Genomic DNA, 14,877 nt, shown 5'->3' on the forward strand with positions numbered 1-14,877 from the left:
AGCCCTGGGCCATCCCGTGGAGGCAGCTTGTTTTATCCCAGCCCCACCCCGGGGAGAGGCCCAGGGGGTGAAGCGTGAGGACTAGTTTGTTGACGGAGGCCTGCCTTAGGGGTCCTGACTCACCCAGCCTTGCCTGTCAGATGGTATTGGGAGAGGTTCGGAGCAACTTGGAAAATTGAAAGAAAAAAGAGACCTAAAAGCGTATCTGGACTCTCCACAAAAGTTGATCCACCTACAGACCCTTGGTGCAGGAAACTTGTCTGCTGGGGAGTAAAAAAAAAGGTGGGAGGGAAAGCTAGGCTCCCCAGAGCCAGCCACCCTCCAGTACCCTGGGGGAAGGCATCTCATCCCCACCCAACACAGCTGGCTAAACCTAGAAGTTTTGCAAGAGAGAATGCTTGCCTCCCCCTACACAGTCCTGTGGAGGGATGGGTCCCTGGTACCAGTTTGCCTTTCTGCTCCCTCCCTCCTAGCAGCTTCTTGCTGCCCCTAGAGGGAGATGTGAGGACGCTGAGCTCCCCAACAGGCGGGGTTTGACCAGAGAGAGATACATTAAAGCAGCCTGGACTTTGAGTAAATACTTTTATTCAGAAGTAGATAATAAAATAGCGTGCACTTTATTTAAAACCAACCAAGCGCTGATAAAAATTATCACTGCAGCTGTGATTCCACATCAAACCTTAACGTTAAGAGCCGGGCATTTATTCTTCACGTCTTACGACAGGCCTGGCACAGAAGGACACCTGCCTCCACCAGGGCCTCACAAGAGAAAGGCCCCTCAAAACAGTCAGAGCCAAGAGACAGAGAGCACCCTGGTGGAAAGTCAGTGAGTCAGGGACAGGACCAGGCTCAGCCTGTAACCACAGGGCAGGACAAGGACTGCTCTGTGCTTTTCCCAGCTGCTGGGGTATGCATTCATAAACAGCCACTCCTAGGGGCAGAGAGCGGAGGGCCAGGGGTGGAAAACCACTTGCAACATGGGTAGACAAGGCAGTAGGTCCTCGGGCTTCCTCCAGAGCCTCCGAAATCTCCACAGGGCATCTGACAGCTGCCGCAGGGCTCCACCTGCAGGACAAGCCTATGGAGCCACAGCTGCCCTTTTGGCTGAAGGGGAATTCTGCAAGGAACTGCTTTCTCTGGCCACAGAGCAGCCACAGCACCCTTTGCCACACACAGTGTGGCTACAGCAAGCAGAGGGCCCTGCTGGTTTAGGTTAAGGCACTTGTAATTGACTCCAGGAGCACAGGCCTTGGGACTGTTTCCTCCTCCCTTATCCTCAGGTCCCACATCCTCTGACTTTCCCACTGCTGGGCAGTGAGCAAGACAGTGCAGGGATGAGCCATGGTCAGGTGAGAGTCAGTGTTGGAAGGAAGAGACAAGAAGAGCTAGGGCCATGGCCAAAAGGGAGCTTCAGGACAGAACAGCCAGAGCTTTGGGAAGATGCCAGGCAGCAGCAGAGGGTAACAGGTTAATCAGCAACAAGGCCAGCAACAGTGGCCAGTGGAGGTGGCAGAGGACAGGGAAGCTGGGGCTCAGACCCCTCCAGGGGCAGCCTAGGAGCAGAGAAAGGGCGGGGAGCCATCCCCAGATCAAGGACCCACAGGGAACTGGGCTCCCTCTCTCAGCTAGGGGCTGTGGCTAGGGGTAGAGATGCTGAAGGTTCAGACACAGGGCAAGGAGAGGGTAAAAGGCTGCAAGGAGGGCCACGCGACCCAGAAGCAGCTCAGCTCTTTGGTATGGTGCGGGTGGCATGGTGGGACATCGTCAGTCTTCCTCCACGTTCCGGGCGGCCTTCACCGCTCGCCTCTGCCGCCAGCGCAGCTCTTCCATCTGGCGCTCCAGCCCGCGCACCTTGGCTTCCAGATGGGACCCAGAGGCCCTGGAGCCCATGAGCCGGCTCAGCAAGGAATAGATAGTCAGCAGGGCCAACAGCATCAAGGCCCGAGAAGACGGGTCAGGTACTGACCTCACCAGGCCCACAAAGCTGGCCACCAAGATGACAAGCTTCAGGGCCCCTAGGATCCTCCCCAGCAAAGCCAAGACTAAGCCGAGGAGAAGGGACAGCAGCCAGTAGAGGACTAGAGCAGCTGCTCCCCACAACAGAAGAGTCTGGACTTGGCTGGGGCTGAGCTTCAAGCCCTGGGTGAGATGGTCACCTGCAAGGGAAAGGGACAGAATCAGCAACCCAGAGAAGTGGTGAGGACAGAGGAGCAAGAACTACAGAACCGTTCTCAAACCCAAGAAACACGGGTTAGAATCCCAGTGCCATTTCTTACTGGCTGCCCCAGGCAGACTACTTCACTTCTTGAACTAGAGTCATTTATTAAATAAGAATGGTTCTGCCTGCTTCCTGGGCTGTGGTTAACCATAAAGGACGTATTACTGTCCTTTATGCACATGGGTAAACCCCCAGTAGGGGTGGTGGGAATCAATAGCCTGCCCTATGCTGTGCCACTGGGGGCACCTGGGGGATGGCAAACAGCTGGGGGGGGGTTTAGCCCCCAACGCTGATAAACTAGCACTAGCAGCAAGGTCAGGCACAGCCCTCGCTGACTATCCAGTTCACTACCACTCACCATCCAGCCCCAAGGCACTCAGCAGCTGGGCAGCGATCCCAGACAGTGCAAAGCAGGCCACAGAGACAGCTGAGGAAATGGCCCACATCACCTGGGACAGGGTCTGTGGAGAGAGATGAATCCATCGTTAACGAGCCTCCTGTCCTCCCCACATGGTCCAGGCAATGCCTATAGGGAAGTCTCCGACCCGTTTCTCAGACAGTGATGATGGGCAGACCCTGGCCTGGTTTGGGAGAGGGACAATTTCTCCCCTGCGACCCAGAAACAAGGACACCTGGGACCCAGTTCAACTGATCAAACAGGAACCTTGGAGATAGTAATAGGGGCACTTATGTGTGAATAAGGAACCCCCAAATCCTTTTTTTTTTTAATTTATTTATTTGAGAGCAACAGACACAGAGAGAAAGACAGATAGAGGGAGAGAGAGAGAATGGGCGCGCCAGGGCTTCCAGCCTCTGCAAACGAACTCCAGACACGTGCGCCCCCTTGTGCATCTGGCTAACGTGGGACCTGGGGAACCGAGCCTGGAACCGGGGTCCTTAGGCTTCACAGGCAAGAACTTAACCGCTAAGCCATCTCTCCAGCCTCCCCCAAATCCTTTTAATAGGCATCTTATGAAACTGGAGTCCTTCAAGCTTTGGGAATCATGAAGCTGTGTTAAAAAAAAAAAAAAAACAACACAGGGCTGAAGAGATGGCTTAGTGGTTAAGTGCTTGCCTGTGAAGCCTAAGGACCCCAGTTTGAGGCTCAATTCCCCAGGACCCACATTAGCCAGATGCACAAAGGGGCGCACATGCCTGGAATTCGATTGCAGTGGCTGGAGGCCCTGGCACGCCCATTCTCTCTCTATATCTGCCTCTTTCTCTCTGTTGCTCTCAATAAATAAATAAATAATTCATTAGAAAAAGGGCTGAGGCATGTTAAGCAGACAGAAGCTGGTTAGCTCTTCATTATAATGTTTGTAAACAACTGCACCAGAGCTACAATATGACCTATCAACAGGATGGGGAGGTACTAGGTAGAAGAGGCAACTCTGCCACTGTCCCGTCATCAGCCCCACCCACATGTCTAGAGGTTGGCACATGGATTCGGGTCTCTGTGCTTTTCCAGCTCAAGACTGGGTCAGATTCATATGGAAATCAGACTCTGTGGTCCACCACTAATGTGGGTCTGTAAGGATGGCTCATTTCTCAACCTGTCTAGCCAGAAGGGAAGTAGCTGTGGAAAGATGATATGGGCCATAAGGGGAGGAATCAGACAGTGAGACCACAAGGTAGGGACTGCTTAGCTAAGTCTGTGGAACACAGGGTTCTTAGACCAGGGATCAGGCTCCAGAGAGGATGTGGTAGTGAGGTGAAGTGGCCATTAATAATGTCTCTTCTAGGCTGAAGACATGGCTTAGTGATTAAGGCACTTGCCTGCAAAGCCAAAGGACCCAGGTTCCATTCCCCAGGACCCATGGAAGCCAGATGCACAAGGTGGTGCTTATGTCTGGAGTTCATTTGCAGTGGCTGGAGGCCCTGGTGTGCCCATTCTCTCTCTCTCTCTCTCAAATAAATAAAAATAAAAAATATATTTTTAAAAAATGTCTTTTCTTTCTTCTTTCTTTATGTGTCCAGTCACCTCAGGAGCCACCTGCCTTACCTCTGTAATCAAGTGCATGGTCTCCAGCCCCAGCAAGTTCTCTAGCATTTCCCTCAATGATCGACCAATCTGGGTCAGAAGGTCACCGGAGGCCTCCCTCTTCTGCTGGCCTGGTGAGGCGAAGTCTCGGTGGGACTGGGATGATGCTGAGTGGAGGAAGACGAGGGCCACTAGGGCCACCAGGATGGCTCTGAGCAGATGCTTGCTCCATGACGGATTGCTGCCTGCAGCTGCCATGGCTGGTCTGACAGGAGAGAGGTGTGGGGTAAGCTGTGGGTCACACCTGGCAGGTACTCCCACCCTCCCAGATCGATCTTCCAGCCTCCTCCTTCATCCCTAAGCCCCAGCAAGCACCCTAGCTAAACCTGGAAGGAGCTTTTTGCTGAGAAAGGAAGGACTGGAACTCACAATTGATGTTGCACACTGCCATCTGATTCACGGGGCACTCTTTTGCATCCTCTGCCACTTGCAGATTAATGAGTGAGCAGGCAGCACTGTGCCTTAGAGTGGCCAAGGTCTCAGCAATTCTAGGAATCTGGAGGCCTGTCTCTGGGTCTTAGGCACCACAGACATCAAAGAATTGTAAGGCTCTAAGGATGCATGCTAAAAAGTTTAAGAAAGGGGCTGGAGAGATGGCTTAGCAGTTAAGGCGCCTGCCTGCAAAGCCAAAGGACCTCAGTTCGATTCCCCAGTACCCATGTAAGCCAGATGCACAAGGTGGCACATGCATCTGGAGTTCATTTCCAGTGGCTGGAAGCCCTGGTGCACCCATTCTCTCTTTCTCACTCACTCTGCCTCTTTCCCTCTCTCAAACAAATAAAAAGTAAAATAAAATATTTTTTAAAAGAAGTTTAAGATAGACAGACAGTGAAAGCAACTGGAAACTAGCACACACTAGGATCCCCACCGCACCATGGTGTGAAGAAGGGTGCTCAGTTAACCTGCACGAACAGGAACGACTGCACGCAAGCCGCCGGCTCTGCAGGGCCATCATGCAAAGGGGCTACTCTTCTCCGGACCCTTTCTGGTACAGATGAGAAGAAACCAACTCTGTACTTATGCACTGACACAAGGTCACTGGGCTGAGAAGCAGAAAGGCCAGGGTTTGAACGCAAGCTTCTGCTTACACATCCTATGCTTGTTAGGAGTTAGAAGTTGCAATAGTTCTTAACCAGGACTACCCAAGGAGATAACCTGGGAACATCACAAAGTGCCAATGTCTGTGACCCAAGCACACTGGTTCTGAAGTCATTGTCTGGATGTGACTTAGACTAAAAGCTCCTCAAATGAGAACCATTCAGAGGACATAGGAAAAGGCAAGCCTGTTTCTCCTATATTCTTACTCCGTAATCAATCAACACAGAAGATGTCTGTGATTATCTGTGAGGTTTATACCCACATACCAAGCAAACAATGCATTCTACAATGGATGCCTACTGGGTGTCACCTAATTCAGTTCACAGTTCTACCACTATTTACCTGGAGCTAGAGTCACATTCCACAGGTTGAAGGCTCAGTTCTCAAGACTGGCCCCTCAATTATAATATAGCCAAGTCTTGATGGGTTGTCCTTTGCAAGGCTACTTCTTCTTCCTCTGCCAAGCATTACAATCTCAAATGAGAAGCTGAACCTAAATAACTAAAGTGTTAGCTGCTGTTGGGGATGTAGCTCAGTGGTAAAATGTTTGCCTAGCATGGTCCAGGCCCTAGGTTCTATCCTCATTCAATACCAAAAGAAAAAAAAAAGCTGGGTGTGGTAATGCACCCCTTTAATCCCAGCACCTGGGAGGCAGAGGTAGGACTGTCGTGAGTTCGAGGCCATCTTGAGAATACAGAGTGAATTCTAGGTCAGCCTGGGCTAGAGTGAGATCCTACCTCGAAAAATTTATTAAAAGAAAAAAAAGGATATTAACTGCTAAATAATCTTTTGTGGGTTTAGCTTGCAGACAAGTAATATGTCTATATAATGTGTATAATGAACTACAGGGCTGGGGAGATGGCTCAGTGGATAAAGTGCCTGCCACATAAGCATGGGGCTCTGAGTTTGGTTTTTGGTGATTTTTAATTTATAATCTATTTGTGTGGGGGTGGGGCATGGCAGGGCCTCTTGATGGTACAAATGAACACCAGACATGTGTGCCACTATTTTTGTTGTTGTTGTTGTTGTTTTGAGGTAGGGTTTCACTCTAGTCCAGGCTGACCTGGAATTCACTATGTTGTCTCAGGGTGGCCTTGAACTCATGGTGCTCCTCCTCCCTCTGCCTCCTGAGGGCTGGGATTAAAGGCATGCGCCACCACGCCCGGCTCCATGTTCTACTTTTTATGTCCACCTGACACAGATGGCTTAGAAACTGTGCCTGGGCCAGCATCCTTTGCAACCAAGCACCTTTAACTACTTACCCATCCTCCCAGCCCCTACATGTACATGAGCTTGGATTCCCAGAACCAGTGTAAAGCCAGACACTATAGCACAAGTGTCTGTAATCCCAGCATGTCCATGGCAAGAAGACAGGTCAAGATAGGAGAATCCCCTGAAGCTCTGACTTCAGAACCAGTGTGCTTGGGTCACAGACATTGGCACTTTGTGATGTTCCCAGGTTATCTCCTTGGGTAGTCCTGGTTAAGAACTATTGCAACTTCTAATTCCTAACAAGTATAGGATGTGTAAGCAGAAGCTTGCGTTCAAACCCTGGCCTTTCTGCTTCTCAGCCCAGTGACCTTGTGTAAGTGCTTAAGTACAGAGTCGGTTTCTTTTCATCTGTACAAGAAAGGGTCCGGAGAAGAGTAGCCCCTTTGCATGATGGCCCGGCAGACAGCTAATCTGGTGAATACAGAGACCCTGCTTCAAAAAAGACAGAAGGTGGGACGTGAGGTCTGACACCTGAGAATGACCTCTGACCTCCACATGTGAGCCATGGATATGCATGTGCCTGCACTCGGACACATGAACATGTGGCCCCCATCAACACCCTCCCAAAAAAACCCCACAGGAATTAGCCTCAGGAGGTCAATGCCAAGGTCTAGTGTGATGTTTCAGCCAGAGAAAAACAGAAGGTGCATGCCCTGGATGAGAAGACCCCACTTAGCATGTAGTCTCTACCCTTGGCCCACTAGACTCTCTTTCCCCTACAATGTCCATTTCACATATCTGAGTTCCAGAAGATGGAAATTTGATGATAGCCCTTCTATTTTCTTAGGGCAACCCCCTAAATGAATCTGATTTCATTCCCACTAACTCTCGTCTTAGTACTGGCTTTCAAGCACTTAGAAGCTGGACCTAGTTCCAACAACAATTTCTGATGCCAGTCACATGTCCCGGGTTGTCTGTGCTCTATCTGGGCATAAATCAAGCTTCCCACAACCTCTTCATCAACTTCATTAACTGAATTCAAGGAAACACTTAGGTTTACTGGCTAATCAGAAAGGATATTACAGGGCTGGAGAGATTGCTTAGTGCTTAAGGCGGATGCTTGCAAAGCCAAATGATCCAGGTCTGATTTCCCCGTTCTCAAGCCAGATGAACAAGGTGGCACATGCATCTGGAATTCCTTTGCAGTGGCTTGGTGTGCCCATTCTCTCTTTATCTGCTTCTTTCTCTCTTTCTCAGATAAATAAATAAAAATACTATTTTTTATAAAAAAGAATATTGCAAAGCATACTGGTGAACACCAGCTGAAAAGATGGGTAGTACAAGGCTTGGAGGAAGGAGGGCAGTGAGGACACGTCCTATAAGGTTGCACCACCCTTCCAGAGCCTCCATATGGTTAGTTATCAGGAAGTTATCAGAACTCTCCTTTCTGGGTTTCCATAGATATTTCATTACATAGCTATGATCAACCAAATCATTAGCCACTGGGGATGAATTCAATCTTCAGCCCGCTCCTCAACACAGAGTTGACAATTAGCCCCCATCCTGTGGTTATGGAGGGCACTCTCCAAAAACAACCATATAATCCTAAACTCAAGTGTGCTTGAAAGGGCTGACACCTGCATCCTTTAAAGATGTTGCAGGAAGCCAGGCCAAACGTTTTAGCAAAAGTTATCTTTATTTCTCTGGCAAATGGTAAATTATAAGGGTGGGCTGCAGAGATAGGTTAGCACTTAAGGCACTTGCCTGCAAAAACTAACCACCCAGGTTCGATTCCCCAGAACTCATGTAAGCCAGATGCACATGGTGGTGCATGTGTCTGGTGTTCATTTGTGGTGGCTCGATTCCTTGGCATGCCCATTTTTTCTGCGCCCCAACTCTAACTCTTTCTCTTTCTCGCAAATAAGTAAATAAAAGTGTTTAAAAAATTATAAGGGATATGTGAGCCCTGCGCCAGGAAGTATGGATAAAAATCAAAATGCTGGAGTGTGTGTGTGTGTGTGTGTGTGTGGGTGTCCACTGACACAATGACCTCAATGTTCCAACTCTCAAACAGGCAAAGGCCCTTTAAGGAAAGACACTCTCATGAATAAAATAACAATGATAATAATAAAGATAATCCCAGCAATTGGGAGGCTGAGGTAGGAGGACTGCTGTGGGTTTGAGGCCACCCTGAGACTACATAGTGAATTCCAGGTCAGCCTGGGCTACAGTGAGACCCTACCTCAAACCCCCCACCCCTCAAAAATGGATTGCTGTGAGTTCAAGACTAGCCCAAGACTAATTCCAGGGAGTCTGTGCTAGAGCAAATAACCAAAAAAAGAAAGAAAGAAAAATAAAGGCTAACCTTAGGCTGGTCACATGCATGTACTTATTCCATTTAGTCCCACACCTGCCTATCAAGTAAGTATCACTAGTATGCCTTAACAATGAAATCCAGGAGGAATTAGCAGCATGTAGGCAGGCCAGACTATGAATCCAGGTGTGTGTGACACTGGGCCCCTTCCTTATACACAACTACTCTGCTGTATCATGTTCAGTTCAAAAGTGATTTAGAACGTCATACAACAGCTTATTCATGAGCTAAACTTGGCATCTACCAATCACCTCAGTCAATTACTGGTGAAAATTTACCTAAGCTCCTTGTGCTTTGTGTTTTGATCTAGGCTGTAACCCGATGCCATGGACAAGTTAAGACCCAACAAGTACAGCCTTATGGAAGCAGGTGAGGATCAGCCAAGAAAAATGAGTGCAGGTCTGTCTTTTCTGTGCCATCATACCGCAGAAATGTCAAACGGCACCAGCAGAGCCCTTCTCCGCCAGGCTCAGAAACGCACCTGCAGCTCTGGGGAGTTCCCATGATTCAGATCTGGTGATGAGAGGCTAAGACAAGCCTCTCAGGTAGGAGAGCCAGGTTTTGAAGTGTCTGTGGTTACCACGGTACTTGGGGAGTTGGCCAGAAATCTACAGCCACACATGTGGAGGAGAGGGAAGAGAAGGGTGTTCCCATTTGGGAGGAGAAGGCCCACCAACACACAAAATAGACTTATAAAAATATTACATTCCAGGTACTTTCTGGCCCAGAAACAGTTGCCTAATGCCCCTCTTGAGGCCTGTAGGGTCAAGTAGGGTTGCAAAACACACAATCCATGTGGAAGGGCTTCAGGCTGGGAAAGCCTTCTACTCTTTGGCAGGAATCAGGAGCCAGATGGTTTCTGCCTGCCAGTACTGGGAGATGAGGAAAGCATGGGCCAGTTCCTGAGTTATTTGGGTCACAACCATGTTGGGGACTTAATGAGCAAGGTTGCTATCTTGGGTTGGATACTATATCTAGGGACAACGTCCACCAGGAGGAATCAAGTGTCTCCTCCTCCATCTAGAAGGTCAGGGATACACAAACTGCTCCTCCCACAGCAACTTACTGCTGTGTTCTGTACTGGCTTTGAGTGGCCATCTGCCCCAATGTGGGGGACCTTGAAATAAACTCTCCACACGGAGACCAGTACTGCTCTGCCAGGTGCCACCTTCCGAAGTTGGCCAGAAACCAAATGTCAAAATTCTTGTTGGTCAGGGCTAATGAGTAAAGATGAATGGCTGATCCATTTCTTGAACTTTTTCTCTCTCTCTCTCTTTTTTTTTTTTTTTAAGATAGGGTCTCGCTGTAGCTCAGGCTGACCTGGAATTCACTATGTAGTCTCAGGGTGGCCTCAAACTCACAGCAATCCTCCTATCTCTGCCTCTCGAGTGCTGGGATTAAAGGCATGCACACCACATCCAGCTTTCTTCATATATATTTTAAATTTATTTACTTATTTGAGGGGGATACAGAGATAGAGAGAGACAGACAGACAGACAGAATGGGCATGTTAGGATCTCTAACTACTGAAAACAAACTACAGACACATGTGCCACCTTGTGCATCTGGCTTATGTGGGTATTGGGGAATCAAACCTGTGTCCTTAGGCTTTACAGGCAAGTGCCTTAACCACTAAGCCATCTCTCCAGCCCCAAACTTACTTTCTTTACCAGGATTTCCCATTCCTTCAGAGTGAAGCCCAGACAATATGAATCTGACTCACCATCATTATGCCTTCTCACTTGGGCCTCATCAAATATGCCGGAGAGTGGAGTTTCAAAGGGGAAAGTCGGGAAGTGGGGAGGGAATTACCATGTGATACTGTTTACAATTATGGAAGTTGTCAATACAAAAAAAAAAAAATAAAAGAGGGCTGGAGAGATGGCTTAGCAGTTAAGGTGTGTGCCTGTGAAGCCTAAGGAGCTATGTTTGACTCTGCAGATACCATGTAAGCCAGACACACAAAGGTGAGGCAAGTGCAAAATCACACATGCCCACTAGGTGGCACATCATCTGGAGTTCAATGCAGTGGCTGAGGCTCTGGCATGACAATTCTCTCTCCCCTTCTGTCTCTCTTTCTTGCTCACTCTCTCTAAAATTAAAATAAATAAATAAATAAAATGTCCACTTAAAAAACAAGATGCTGAAAGCATCATGGTGCTAGAAAGAAGTGACCAGAGTGCTCAGTACTGCAATATCTTTATCACACCTTCCAAAGCTCAGGGTCTATTGCAGAAGAGGTGCCGGAAAGAATGTAAGAGCCAAAGGAAGGATAGGACTCCTTACAACGTGCTCCTCCAGACACAAAATGGCCCGGGTATCCATGACTTCACAGTGTCTGACACTACCTACATAAGACCATCACAATAGGAGGAAAAGATCATGATATCAAAATAAGAGAGAGACTGATTGAGATGGGAAGAACGGAGTTTCAAAGGGGAAAGTGGGGGGAGGGAAGGTATTACCATGGGATATTTTTTATAATCATGGAAGCTGTTAATAAAAATTAAAAAAAAACAAGATACCATGGCTATCAAGAGCTGAAGTTCTTTGGCTTCCAAGAGACAGAAGCATGTCTGAAACTTTTTACTTCATGCAATGCCTGACCTCAGGATAGAGATGAATAGGAAGCAATCAACAATAAATGATAATGTTACCAAAATTTCTGTATGGTGAGTTTATAATTTACAAGATGTTTGACACTGCATTGTCTCATATACTTCTTATGACAATTTTTTTAAAAAATATTTTTAGCCAGGAGTGCTGGCACACACATTTAATCCCAGCACTCAGGAGGTAGAAAGGTAGAGGATCACCATGAGTTGGAGGCCACCCTGAGACTACATAGTGAATTCCAGGTCAGTCTGGGCTAGAGCAAGACCCTACCTCGAAAAACAAAACAACAACAAAGTATTTATTTATTTGCAAGGGGGAAATAGAGATTGTGTGTGTGTGTGTGTGTGTGTGTGTGTGTGTGTGTGTTGTGTGTGTGTGTATGTATATATGTATGTATATATATATGTGTGTATATATATATAGAGAGAGAGAAAGAGAAAGAGAGAGAGAGGGAGAGAGGGAGGAAGGGAGGAAGGGAAGGAGAGAGAGAACGAGAATATGAGGTGGGGTGGGCATGCCTGGGCATCTTGCCACTGGAAATAAACTCCAGATACATGTGCCACTCTGTGCATCTGGCTTTACATAGATACTGGGGAATCGAACCTGAGCTATCAGACTTTGCAAGCAGTGCCTTTAACTGCTGAGCAATCTCTCCAGCCCCATTATGACAGTCCTTTTTATGTGTGTGGTGCTGAGGATCAAACTCAGGACCTAGTACCTGGTAGGCAAGCACTCTACCATTAAACTACAACTCAGTCTCCACAATAAACTGTGGTTTTTCTTAGGTAGGTAACCCAGGCTAACCTAGAATTAGTCTCGGGCTGACCTTGAACTCACAGTAATCTTCCTACCTCAGCCTCTTGAGTGCTGGGATTAAAGATGTGTGCCACTACACTCAGCAGAAAGAGAAAAAGAATGGGTGCACCAGAGCCTCCAGACACAAGTGCCAGTTTTGCATCAGACTTTACCTGGGTACTGGGGCACTGAACCCTGAGACAGGCTTTGCAAGCAAGCACCTTTAACCACTTAGCCATCTCCCCAACTGCCCACAATTATCTTTTAAAATTATTACTACTCCCCCAGTTTTGCTTAGAAAATAACAGAAAGGTTGAGTGATTTATCTAAGATCAAAGCAGAGGGCTAGAGAGATAGCTTAGCGTTTAAGGCATTTGCCTGCAAAGCCAAAGGAGCCCAGTTCAATTCTCCAAGACCCACATAAGCCAGATGCACAAGGGGGCACATGCATCTGGGGTTTGTTTGCAGTGGCTGGAGGCCCCCCCACTCTCTCTCCCTCAAATAAATAAGTACAATATATTAAGATCAAAGAAGAATTGAGCTTGATTTCTGAAGCCAGAATCACAATCTTGCTCTTTTTCTTGTCCCATTATCTCTACATAGCCAAATACCAAAAAGTTCCAAGTGTAAACCGGATGTGGTGGCATACAACTTTAATCCCAGCACTGGGAGGCAGAGGAAGGAGGACTGCCATGAGTTGGAGGCCACCCTGAGACCACATAGTGAATTCCAGGTTAGCCTGGGCTACAGTGAGACACTACCTTGAATAAATAAATAAAGTTCCAAGAGGAAGAACCCCCAAGATTCCAAGAGAAGCCCTATACTAGGAAATGACCAGCCTGCATAGTCTTGCTCCAAGGAGATAAAAGAAGACAATAAAGGTGGGGAGAAAGGCACCTGCCAGGAGAACCAGCTGTGCAGGAGAGCTGCATTACTTACTAAGTTGGTGAGAAGTAGCTATATGTTCAGCTGTGGTTTGCTCAGCCAGGGCAAGTAGGGTGGGGCTGTCACACACCCCTGTCAACGCTCCTTCCTCTTCTCTTTCCTTTCCCTGATATGAATCACTACTGGACAGGAGGGACAGCTGACTTAGTGCCCTCTGCCGGCCCTGACTGTCCCTTCACTCCTCCAGGCTGCCTTATGGAGCAGCGGTTCTTAACTTCGGCTGCCCTTCTGAACTGCCCGTACAGCTTGTTAAACAAGGATGTCTGCTCCACCCAGGACTAGCCAGTTAGACTCCCAGGGAGGAGCTAGCTCAGCCTTTTGTTTTTAAAGCTCCTGGGATTCCGGAAGCATAATAAGAGCGCTGCTGTCAGGGCTCAGCAGCCCGGGAAAAATCTACTTCAAGCAAAGCCTCTTTAAAAGCTGTGTACAAAGGTCAGAGAATCAATTCTATCGCAACCTAGCATTCACTACCTTTATGACTGTTTCTTAACATCCGCGTTTCAATCTCCTCAAAGATAAAACCTGTGGAAACTAGGTGAAGAGCTGCCAAGAAGAGTTAAGATGTTTGTGCAAGCACTATGTTCAGCACACAACTTGCCAATACACCACTCACTGCAGTGAAGTGCCTTGTACCAGCCTTCAAGCCTCTCAGTCCGACCTGACTTCTAACTTTTCTTAGAATCTCCAGCGCTGAGCACAGAAAGATGACTAGTAAGATGCTTGCTAGATGAATATTAAAGGCTCTGCCAAGAAGCCACTAGCGTAAGGCATAGAGGCATGAGGGGAAGGGGGAGGAGGGCTATTTTCATAGATGATCCAAATATACAACGGCCACCCGAGAAGCACAGCTGAGGTGAGAGGAGAATGAAGTCAGCGTCCTGGCAGGTCGCAGGCAGCCCCCGCTAAACCCCTGACAGCTGCCGCACAGCAACTGTTTGGGGGCAGGGTGACCGCAAAGGGGCAGCTTTTGCCGTGCCCTCCCGAGGATCCGGGCTGCGAGCGACAGAGTTAGCGGCATGTGCTATTTCGAACCGCGCATCTCCTGCCAAGCGCTGCGCCGTGGCGTCGCCGGCCAGGGATGTGGCGCCCGTCTAAGCCCGGGGTACCCGGGGAGGGGGGCGAACCAAGGTCGCAGGAAGCTGGGCCACAGGGCGGGGGTCGAGTACCGGGGCTCAGCGTCGCTCTCATCCCCCAGTCCGGTAGCTGCTCCGCCTCCACCGGACCGGGAGCAGCTCTCGAACCCTCTTCTCCCGGGAAACACGCACCTCCGGGGTTACCTAGTAACGACGCCCCCGGTTGCATAGCAACAAGGATCCGGGCCTCTAGCCTGCGGAGCTCGCGGCTTGACGTCCGACCCCTCCCCACTCAGGCTCGCAGGCCTCGCGGCTCCACCGCGTTCCCTCCTGCAAAGCTGTCGCCCACCCTGTCCCGCGTGCTGCCTCCCCGCCTCGATCTCAGCCCGCGCTCACCCGGCTCGGGCCACTGCGATCCTTCACGTGCCACTTCGCTAGATCGCGCCACCAAACCCGCGCCTCGCCACCCGGGCGTTGGTTTGTGGTATGCGCGTGCGCGGGCGGG

General features: G+C 49.0%; 1 protein-coding gene across 2 annotated transcripts; it reads right to left on the reverse strand.

Moving 5' to 3' along the window:
- Window positions 1-568: 568 nt before the first annotated feature.
- On the reverse strand, window positions 569-14,877 carry Tmem109 (transmembrane protein 109). 2 transcript variants are annotated; one of them, XM_045142337.1, is made up of 4 exons: window positions 14,769-14,877; window positions 4,221-4,464; window positions 2,577-2,679; window positions 569-2,156 (listed from the first exon to the last, which is right to left on the reverse strand). In XM_045142337.1, the coding sequence occupies exons 2-4, from the start codon at window positions 4,455-4,457 to the stop codon at window positions 1,765-1,767; spliced, it is 732 nt and encodes a 243-aa protein (XP_044998272.1). In that variant the 5' UTR covers window positions 4,458-4,464; window positions 14,769-14,877; the 3' UTR covers window positions 569-1,764. The 2 variants fall into 2 exon arrangements, with proteins under 2 accessions (XP_044998272.1, XP_004667742.1); XM_004667685.2 differs by having other exon boundaries at window positions 4,221-4,459; window positions 14,769-14,848.

This window comes from Jaculus jaculus, chromosome 1, assembly GCF_020740685.1.
Source record: "Jaculus jaculus isolate mJacJac1 chromosome 1, mJacJac1.mat.Y.cur, whole genome shotgun sequence".
NCBI lineage: Eukaryota > Metazoa > Chordata > Mammalia > Rodentia > Dipodidae > Jaculus > Jaculus jaculus.